General features: G+C 35.5%; 1 protein-coding gene across 1 annotated transcript; it reads left to right on the top strand.

The window, feature by feature from the left end:
- Window positions 1-2,093: 2,093 nt before the first annotated feature.
- NRROS (negative regulator of reactive oxygen species) lies at window positions 2,094-10,417 on the top strand. The gene is made up of 3 exons (XM_026701411.2): window positions 2,094-2,255; window positions 4,735-4,843; window positions 7,947-10,417. The coding sequence occupies exons 2-3, from the start codon at window positions 4,748-4,750 to the stop codon at window positions 9,900-9,902; spliced, it is 2,052 nt and encodes a 683-aa protein (XP_026557196.1). The 5' UTR covers window positions 2,094-2,255; window positions 4,735-4,747; the 3' UTR covers window positions 9,903-10,417.
- The last annotated feature ends 850 nt before the right edge of the window (window positions 10,418-11,267 follow it).

Here is an 11,267-nt window from a genome sequence, read left to right as displayed (position 1 = left end):
TTAATGAAGTTGGTAGTCAAACACACCTGAAAGGTAATATCTGGTAATATATGTTGACTGAAAATATTAGGGTTCACACAGTGGTTAACAGTTAAAGACTTTTTTATTTGGCAAAACCATCAGATGCAGCACTTGAAAATATATTTTTGGTGGAAAAAGAGATTTAAAAATCTGTTTGTATGATTCTCAATAGAAATTCTCAGCTTCACTTGGTCCAGAATGTAGTGGCACACTCAATTTTGGGCACATTGAGGCCTGCCCAGGTTACATCACTATTGCATAAGTTGCATTGGTTTCCAATACACTTCTGAGTGCAATTCAAGATGCTGTTATAACTTCTGTAGCCCTTCATGGCATAGGATCAACTTACTTGTTGGACCATGGTTCTTTGCCAATCTCACCAGATCTGACAGAGCAAATTTGTCTGATAACTACATAGTCTTGTGGGACTGAAGAATCATAAAGCATGTCCTATGGAAAAACATGCACACATACATCTCTCTGCAAAATTCTGAAGCCTCCCCCCCCCTCAAATCTCCTGATTTTCTGCAAGGCTATCAAGACCTGACTTGCCCCACCCACCAATGGTGGGCCCAGGATCAGAGGTGGTATTCAGCAGGTTCTGACCAGTTCTGGAGTGCCGGTAACGTAAATTTTGAGTAGTTTGGAAAACCAGCAAATATTACCTCTGACTGGAGATTTTACAGTATCCTCCCCCACCACGCCCACTAAGCCACACCCACAGAACCAGTAGTAAAAAAATTTGAATCCCACCACTGCCCAGAATGGCAGGTGAGGTTAATATTGATGTGGTTTGCTATATGGTGCCTTTGTTAATGTATAATGATTTTTAAAATTTTGGCTTTCTATTTGGTGTATAGAGATTTTATTATATTGGATCATTGTTAGCTGTCCAGAGTTTATATATGATAGGTATGTGGGAAAGCATATTAATTTCCAAATAAAATAAAATCAATAAAATCACTGTGACTCAGTAACAATATTTTGATAAAATTAGTTTTCTCAAAAACAATGATTTTTCTAGTTCTGGCTTTACAAAAAATTCAGTATCTTAATTTGTTTCAGTTGGTTTTAATTAATATATTATGCTATCCAGTTACTTTGGTGTCTAAATCACAACTTATTGTTTAATATGATTATGCAGTTAATTGAGCAAATCGTGGCTTAATGCAGCATGCAAATCTAGCCATTGAAAACAAGGAATGATTTATGGGCCTACAGAAAGAGACAGACAGATCGAATAGCTATTACATTGCTGGATGGCATTACCAAAAGTATTTGATTATAAGCAGTTCCTTTTGTGCTAAAGTAAGGCAATCTCCTGAAAATACCATCTAATAAATTTCTTGGAACTGTTAACAAAATTTCACCCTCATCATATTTTTCAGAATTTGATTTCAAATGGAAATAGCAGTGCCTTACAGTCATTTATAAAATGATACGAGATGTCATTTCCCATCAGTTAATTATTACAGATGTATTATTCATATGAGCCTTCTACTAAGGCTAGAGTCTTCTGGCCTTTCTTGAACTTGATTGCCTTTCTTGGGTTCTCCAGAATTTTGCGCTAATCAAGTCCAGCCAGCATAGTTATCTCAGTTGGAAGATGACAAATAACTTTAATTCAACTTATCTAAGCAATGCACCTGTAGGCTGATATATCTAAAGGGAATTTTGTAATTGTACTGACATAGTTGAAGTACATATTTGTAATCTAACATTGCTTTAGTTTGCAGAAAGTGATAGCAGTCGTGTAGTGTGAAACTAGAAATAGTCAATAATGTTATTTCTTAATATTAATTTATTAATATTTAGGTTGCACCAGGAATCTTAATCTGTTGAGATTTTTTAAAAAAAACCTGAGCTCTGATGTGACTAGAATCAGTAAAATTCAAGAAATAGCTTCAAATTTACCCTGTATAATTTCCTTCCTTTCATTTCCCTTCTGCTTAGTTCCTTCTCATTTTCAAGTGACTTGCATACGCACAAACTTTCCATGTGCAACTGCTGAGCTTGGGTGGGGGAGGTTGAGTGAAGCAACTTGCAACTTGCTTTGTGATCCATGTGACTTTAGTTTCCGTTATTTTCTTCCGCAAAAACTATATTAATCTGATCTTAAGTGAGTGCAAACAGCTAACTGTATTATCGTTATCTTTTTGAGAAATACTGTGAGGTAACAAGACAAGTGTTGGTACAGAATGAACTTCCCAGAATTGAATACGTTACTCCAAACGGTGAGTTAATCCTGCATAGTTTATCTTAACTTTTTGCTTTACATAGGGCTTTCCAATAACAATTAAAAACAACGTGTTACATTATGATACATGTTAAAGTATTGAACTATACTGCTATCATTTGCAGTCAGTAAAAAATTCCATGATTGTGATAATGATGAACATTTCCCTAGTTATTGTTAATTCATTCCTAATATCTACTCTACAAATTGTGTGTGTGTGTGTGTGTGTGTGTGTGTGTGTGTGTATATATATATATATATATATATATATATATATATATATATATATATATATATATATATTCATTTTATCATTAAAAGTTGTTCTGCAGGTTACTTAGTTGGGTCCCTGAATTGTTCTTGGGAATCAAGAAAATCAAATTTATTCTGAAGTGGGATATGTTGGCTTCTCTGAGTAATTTATAAGAATCAAATGTAGAAGAATTAATTGAGGAATGCAGGATGCATGGCAGATAAAGTCTGAAACAAAAACCTTGGCCAGTCACTTACTTTCAGCCTAGCCTATCTCACAATGTCATTGGGTGGAAAAACAGAAAGAGGAAACACAATGAACATTTCCTTGAACCCCTAAATGAAAGATGCGAATATCACTCACTCAAACAAACAAACACAATAGCTAAGAAAAAAGCATAAACAAGCAGGATGGGAGTTTACTTTGCTGGCCACTAGTAGAAAGGAAAAGAAAAACTCACCAGCCTAGAAAAAGGACAGTTTATAGCATCTTGTGAAGAGACAGGTGTCACTCTAACAAACTGATGATATATAATTGATCATGCCCTTTGCAGAAGCCATTTTGTGAATGGATAGGGCTTTTCAGAAATCTTTTTATGAAAGAATGACCACATGTTCTCAACATTTCAGTGTTCTGTAGCTGAAAAAGATAGGAGAAAAAGATAAAATGGTTAAAATAATTTAAGAAATAGGGGAATTTTGATTCAGAAATGACAGAGAAAAACTTGTTTATTTTCCCCCTGCCTCCTCCAGCAACCAAAGCTCTGTCTCTACAATATCCTCCAATGAAAAGAACAAATTTAGTTTTTTTATAAATCTCTGGCATCACATATTTTGGCTAAAAATGTCATACAGAGGCAGATATTTTTCAGTTATTATTATAGGTGTATTTCTCACTTTTACTTTCAGCAAAAGATTTTACAAATCTGTTTCATCAGAAGTGATAATAACGTAAAATAAGCAAGTACAGATTGTTCTCATCTTACAACCATAACTGAGCCCCAAGTTTCAGACAGTTGTTAAGTGAGTTTTGCCCCATTTTACAACCTATTTGCCATAGTTGTTAAGTGAATCACTGCAGTTGTTAAATTAGTAACATAGCTGTTAAGTGAATCTAGCTTCCCCATTGACTTTGCTTGTCAGAAGATATCAAAAGGTGATGACATCATCCTGGGATACTGCAGCCATCATAAATACATGCCAATTGCCAAGCATCCGGATTTTAATCAGTATTGTGGGAATGCTGCAATGGTCATAAGTGTGAAAAATGGTCATAAGTCCCTTTTTTCAGTGCCATTGTAACTTCCAGCAGTCACTAAATGAATGGTTGAAAGCCTGTAAGTTGAGACCTACCTGTATGTAGACCAGCCATCCACAGATGTATAAACTTCAACACTCAGAAACATGAGCAATGGTGACAGTGGCTGCAGAGTTCTGGAAGTTAAAGTCCATCCATAACAGTGGTGGGATTCATTTTTTTTTACTACCAGTTCTGTGGGTGTGGCTTGGGGGCGTGGCATGGGAAGGATACTGTAAAATCTCCAGTCAGAGGTGGTATTTGCTAGTTCTCTGAACTACTCAAAAATTTTGCTACCGGTTCTCCAGAACTGGTCAGAACTTGCTGAATACCACCTCTGACCCATAAGGACATTGCCTATATTAGGGAAGTCTTAAGCAGATCGATATTGAAAAGGAGAAACTTTTTCAAACCTCCTTTAATTCTTAAAACTCATAAAGAGCTAGTTTAATGTAGTAGTTAAGGTGCTGGATTAGAAACCAGGAGATTGCAAATTCTAAGGCACAGAAGCAACTGTAGTTGGGTGACTACAGTCACTATCTCTTAATCCAGACTACCTCACAGGGTTGCCTTTGTGGGAAAAATAGAAGGAGGGAGCATCATGTATGCCACCTTAAGTTCTACATAAAAGATGGGATATAAATAAAATAAATGAATAGATCTTCACATTTTATATATGAATGCAAACCACAGCAGAATTGTAGAGGTGCCTATGGGAGCTGACATGTATTTTGCAAAGAAAAAAAATATTCACAATGAAAACCTAAGAAATATTTGTAAGTAAACAGATATGAATATGAATATTCCTTTTGTCTGAATACGTTTGAACAAAGTTTGGAACTGGTGGGCAACCCAACTCTATAAATAAGAAAAAACAATCCAAATCTCCTAATTTTATTTTATTATTTTAATTTTTCTCTCTTTGCAGGAGTCCTGTTGAAATGGCATTAATTGCTGTGACTATCTCCATATGCATAGCTTTTCTGGATACAGGATGGGCAACAGAACCCACAACCTATCATAGTATTTGCAAACTAGTGAGTCTTCTGCAAACATGAAATAACTTTGGGATTTCTTGAAAAAAATGGGAAGAAGAGAGATTATTTATTTAAATGCTAGTGGCTGCAGCAGCACATTAGTTCCAAGGGTTTGATCCAAATGCTAAGAAGAATCAAAAAATTAACCTACCATATTAAATGTTCAACTGTTTTATTTATCTTTTCATTTTGCAGATGTTCTCTAAAACTACAATTCATTTCTTTATGATTTGAATTTTATATTTTTGAGCGGGGTACAGAGAAGGGAAAGGTGATTTAAAATAGGTATTTCAACCAAAATCTGAAAGGCATCTGGTTCCCTATTTCTTTTAGTTACATAGATCCATCATTATCTATGGAAATTCTCAGTCATTCTGGTCATGATTGTCGCAAAGATGCTTTTTAAAAAGGCAACTGGATTTTGAAGGCGTTTCATTTCTCATCCAAGAAGCTTCTTCAGTTCTGGCTGAATGGAAGGATTTATAACTGATTTATACAACTGAAGAGGCTTCTTGAATGAGAAACGAAACATCTTCAAGGAAAACAAACCAAGTCCAGTTGCTTTTTGAAAAAGCACCTTTGAGATTATTGTTTTTTCCTCATCATCCTAGTCCAATAGAGAAGCAGCTGATATTGCTGCTTTCTTATAATAAGAGTGCATTTCCAAAAATATATTTTAATCTGAGATACTTTTTAAAAAAATTCTAATGTATGTGTTCATATTATAATGTAAGGAGAGCTTAATATAATATAACATACTAATTGAGTCCCTGATCCACCCCAATTTAGCCAACTCTCATGAATAGTTAATGTGGATGGGGCCAATCAGTCAACGCTCACATTCTTTTTTCTGTTCCTATAACTTACCTACTACTGGTGGAATGGTTGCATGTACTATACGGTGAAGGGTCCCAATATGCTGAACTAAGGTTTGGATGGCAAAGTACACTACTACTGTATACATAAAAGGAGAATCTATGACTGAATAGTTACTAGTCACTTTCCCATGATAATTATTGTACTGGGAAATTGAATTAAGCAACAATTGTAAAGTCATTAATTGCTATCATGGAAAATAGTTACAGGTGGAAAAGTTTGAAAAAACAAAGTACAATGATTTCTTGTCACATTTATTAGCAGTTTTCCTTGAGTTACCCTGCTATAGATGTTGATATGCAAAAAACCCACAAAAATCATGATTACTTACATAAGCATGCAATGTCAAGGTTTTATAGTTAAGGCATAGAAAATACACACACACACACACACACACACACAAACACACAACACATACATTCTTATCAAATCAGATACGCTATGCTATATATTGAGCATTATCTCACAAAATCAACATTTGATTTCATTTGCTACAGTAGTATCACACAGAGCATTTTAAAGGGGGTATTTTAGAATTCCTGGGGCTGCTTATTCACAATATGTAACAAATGCATATTTACAACTATTATTTTTATCCTCTAAATAAAATCACACACTCCTTTTCATGTATATAGAGGCACAACAACTGAAAACTCATCTAGACAAGGATTTAGTTCCAGGTGAATCCAGGCATAAAACACAATACGCATAGCACCTCATTATATATAATTATTTGAAGTTATAGAGTTGCCATCCACTTTTATATCGTCCAGCAAAATTTGGTCCATCTTAGTACTTTTTTTATACTTCCTGTTACTTTTCTGCGTGAGCACCATCATCTCATCCAGTTCACGCAGAAACTATCTCTTGTTCTAAAAGAATCATAGAATTATGGAATTGGAAAAGATCACAAAATTCAACAATTGGCAATGTACTGGAAAATCAATTAAACCATGCCTTGAAGCTGCATCTAGTCAACTACTTGTGGACATACTTTTCTATAGTGAAATCCATACAAAAATGTCACATGGAACATAATACTAGTAACAATATGGTAATACAGATAGTTCTTGTTTATCAATCACAGTTGGGACCAGAAAGTCAATTGTTAAGCGAGGCAGTCTCTAAATGAAACTGTGACTGTACTTATGATCTTATTTCATCTTTCTTTTGCTTTGCAGACTTTCAAAAGTTGTAAATGAGAGGACTGGTTTCAAAGTGAAATTTTTATCACCATTTTAACTAAGAATGATCTTTGTACAAGGCAGTTGCTAAATGAGGGCTACCTGTAGAAGCAAAAGGCCAGGAAGTGTTTTCTGGCTAGGAAGTTCACCATGAGATAAATTTATTATTTTGTGTGTGTGTGTGTGTGTGTGTGTGTGTGTGTGTGTGTGTAAATAATAAATAAACTACACACACACACAAATAATTTATCTCATGGTGAACTTCCTAGCCAGAAACACTTCCTGTTGCTTCTACAGGTAGCCCTCATTTAGCAACTGCCTTTTATATTTTATAAAAGTAACTCAAAATTGCACAACCATAGCTAATACCTTCTCCCCACAACATACAATAACTACCTTGTGACATAGGTTAGGTGAAGACAGAGCGACTTGCCCAAAGTCACCCATCTGGTTTTTATATCTAAGGCTGGAATAGAACTCAGTCTCCTTGTTTCCATCCTAGTGCCTTAACCCTAGACCAAACTGGTGCTCTAATATAAAAATAATGATGATGATGATGATAATTATAATAATCTATAATAATAATACAGTAATTTTTCTACATTGTTCATGGTTCCTTAGCTGTTCAAAAAACATTTTACAGTTTACAGTATGGGGTAATATGGCAGGCTTCATTCAGCATATTACCCCTTATTGTAAACTGTAAACTATATTTTGAACAGCCAATCAACCTTGAACAATATGGAAAAATTACTATATTCTTATTATAAATATTATTGTTATTATAGATATTATTATTATTTCTTTTATTTATTAAATGTGAAACTCGGCCAACTGAATATTTAAAAATGTATCACAAATATTATTATTATAATTATCATCATCTTCATCTCTATGTAGGAACTCAACAGGTGAGATCAAATTAAATATATTTTCCTCTAAATTTAATTCTACTTAAGTATGTATATGGCATCATAGTATGGTATAATATAGCATATCTTTAGTATCTGACATCATCATTTCCTGTATGTTTCTTGCTACAGAAAAAGAGAAGTGCAGATTGCAATGGGAGGAGGCTGAGTTCTGTCCTAGAAGACTTGCCTGCTGGGATAGAGGAACTCTTCCTGGATGCCAACAGTCTACAAACTCTTTCAAATGCATCATTCATACAATATCATGTCCTACAGAACCTCAGTCTGCATGCAAATAGGTTGGAGCTCATCGAACCTGGGGCATTTCTTGGCATTAGGAATCTTAGTCTGCTAACTGTGTCAGACAATTTCCTCTTCCTCAATTATTCTGTAACAGCATCTGCTTTATGTACGTTGACTTACCTGAGAAAACTGGACCTCTCCGGAAACCAGCTTACTGAGCTTATGATGGGCAGATTGATTCAGCATTTGTCTTCTCTAGAATCCTTGTCTTTAGCAAGGAATGTCATCATGAGGTTAGATGACTATCACTTCAGAAATCTGCCCAATCTGCAATATCTGGATTTACAGCAGAACTATATCTTTGAAATTGAGGCTGGAGCGTTTGAAAACATGCCAGCTCTGCAACAGCTTAACCTGGCCTACAACAACATACCTTGCATTGTGCAGTTTGATCTGATCCAACTTCGGATGTTAAATGTTAGCAATAATCACATTGAATGGTTCTTGTCTGCAGAAAATAATGCTTCTTTTGAACTGGAAACACTAGATCTTTCCTACAACCAGCTTCTGTTCTTCCCACTACTGCCCAACTTAAATAAATTGCAGACTCTGCTGCTGACACACAACCACATTAATTTCTATGGCAAATTTTTCAATAATTCAAACAGCTCAGTTCAGCTACTATTCCTAGATGGCAATATCATTAACATCACCAGCCAAGAACTTTGGGAAGAAAACAATCATGGCAATCTCTCTTCTTTAACATTTCTGGATATGAGCTGGAATGAGTTATCTTATTTTCCAGATCACTTTTTTAAAGGGTTAATTTCCCTTCTTTATCTGAACCTCAGTCACAACTGCTTAAAGACACTGAACATAGAGCACAGGGAAATTCTAAGTACTCTGATTGACTTGGATTTCAGCCACAACCTGCTTTCAAAGCTACAGATGAATTTGGGTTCTGAAGGCAGCTTAACCAACCTCAGAAAGTTTAATCTTAGCACCAACAATCTACATGGCTTGCCATATCAATTCTTCATTCATGTAAGAAAAATCACTACAATTGACATCAGTAAAAACCCAATCCAAATCTGTTATCCATATAGTGCTACAAGCTCTGATTGTGTAACGTTTACTTATGCTAATTCTTTAAGGAATCTTGTATTGTCTGGCTGTAACCTAAGCACGTTGTCCTGCCATTTCTTTAAGGGGACTTCCCTTACATATTTAGATCTTTCTAATAATCCTAGGTTGCTTCTTAGTGGTTTGAGAACTCTGAAAGATATCGCGTCATCCATACAGGTACTCTATCTTAGAAATACTGGCCTCTCTGCTACAGGCACAGAGATGGACTTTTCTGCATTTCAGAAACTGGTAAATTTGGATCTGTCTGGAAACAGTTTGGCATACTTCCCAGAATCCTTAATAGACCTTAAACTTTATACTCTAGATCTCAGGATGAATTTCTACCATACCCTACCTCAATACTTCATGGAAAAGCAACTTGGAAAGAGTTTGCGTGTGATTTACCTCAGTGAGAATCCTTATGACTGTTGCAAAATGGGTTGGTGGGATACTCTGCAAAGCCATAGAACCATACACATTGGAGACATGACTGACATCACTTGTAATTACTCCTCCAGATTCATCAGTGCAACAAATATACCTGAATCAGTTCATCAAGACTGTAGGTGGCTAACAATTAACATGGCTTTGTTGTATCTGGTGCTTATTCTTCCTACCTGTTTGACCCTGCTGTTTACTTTTATCATCATCTTTTTAATTTACAGGGAAAAAATTCTTCCGATGCTAAAGAGCAAGCATAAGAAACACAGCCCATACTGAAATTTGGTGGCAGAAAGAAACAATCTAATCTAATAGTACTCAATAATATGCTTAGAAAGTTACATTTGCAGTCACATATTTTGTTCTAATAAGCTGTAACTTGTACTAATGGTTTACATCAGTGGTGGTATTCTACTGGTTCTGCCTGGTTCTGCCGAGCCGGTAGCGGCAATGAGCAGTGAAGACCAAGCCAGTTCTCTCTGCCTCACTGCTGTTGGGCCCACCCACCCATCCAGGCTCCCATACTCACCTTTATCCTCTGATTTTGAAGCACAGCTGCTTTGTGCGGCACAGCAGAGTGCCGCACGACAGCTGCTGAAGTGACTGGGAGAGTGCAACTTGCAGGAGGTGCACTGGAACACCTCTGCACCTGTTGATGATCATTTGTATTGCTTGGTTGCTGTGTTTTTAATTTTTATATTATGTGTTTTATCTATTTTATTGTCAGCTGCCTAGATTCATGTGCGTGATTTAGGGGGTTACATAAAATAAATAAATATGATGCAGCAACTGAACTACAGGGTAGTCAAGAAAAATATGACTGAACTGCTTATAGTAAAGTTTGTCCCAGCTGAAAAATACTGTCATCTATATAGCCAAATGGGTTCATTTGGGTGACCTGAATTCTTACTGACAAAACAACAATTTTCAAAGAAGTGCAAAGTTTGCCTTATGAAGATTATCAAATGAAGAACAGATAGATTTACAGTATATGTTTTCTGTGAGACTTTTCCTATTGAGCTGTAATGCCAGCAGTTGATGTAGTGGCAAAATATTAAACTGCCATTGTCTGAGGAAAGCAAATAAGCTTTCAGTAAATGTGAATTTATGTTGAATGTTTGAGGCTTTCCTGTGGTAGAGATTTCCTTGCAGGAAAACCACATGCTGAGTAAACCTCAGCTCTTACTCTGATGAATACATATCCGGAAGATGCGTAGATGCATCTTAGTTCATCTTTTATTTCTGAAATCTGGGGTCATGTTTCTCATTACTAAGAAATAAATCCCAGTATAAGGAAGAGAACAATTTGGGTTTTTTTCTTGACTTTACCCATTTCTTAGTAACTGTGAAATAATGCAACTGAAAAGTATTGATTTTTCTTCAGAAGAATAATGCTGGGTTTTTTTCTTGTAAAACAGATATGCTAATTTGTTATGCCATATATAGGAACAAGAAAGATTAACTGGTTGCTTTTGGTTCGAATAAAATCAACTTTAGTTCTGAGTATTGGAGAAGAATCAAAGCTAATGGTGTGATATGATAATTGAGGAGTGGGATATTACAGAAATTATAAAGGTATTTACCTAATAAGAATATTATAAAATCAAGGATGGTGGGTAAAGAATGGCTGGATAGTATTATACG

The sequence above is a fragment of the Pseudonaja textilis genome, chromosome 4, assembly GCF_049901715.1.
Source record: "Pseudonaja textilis isolate UNSWEBS1 chromosome 4, rPseTex1.2, whole genome shotgun sequence".
Classification (NCBI taxonomy): Eukaryota; Metazoa; Chordata; class Lepidosauria; order Squamata; family Elapidae; genus Pseudonaja; species Pseudonaja textilis.
Note: the sequence above shows the minus strand (reverse complement) of the source record. Positions and strands in the feature narration are given on the sequence as shown.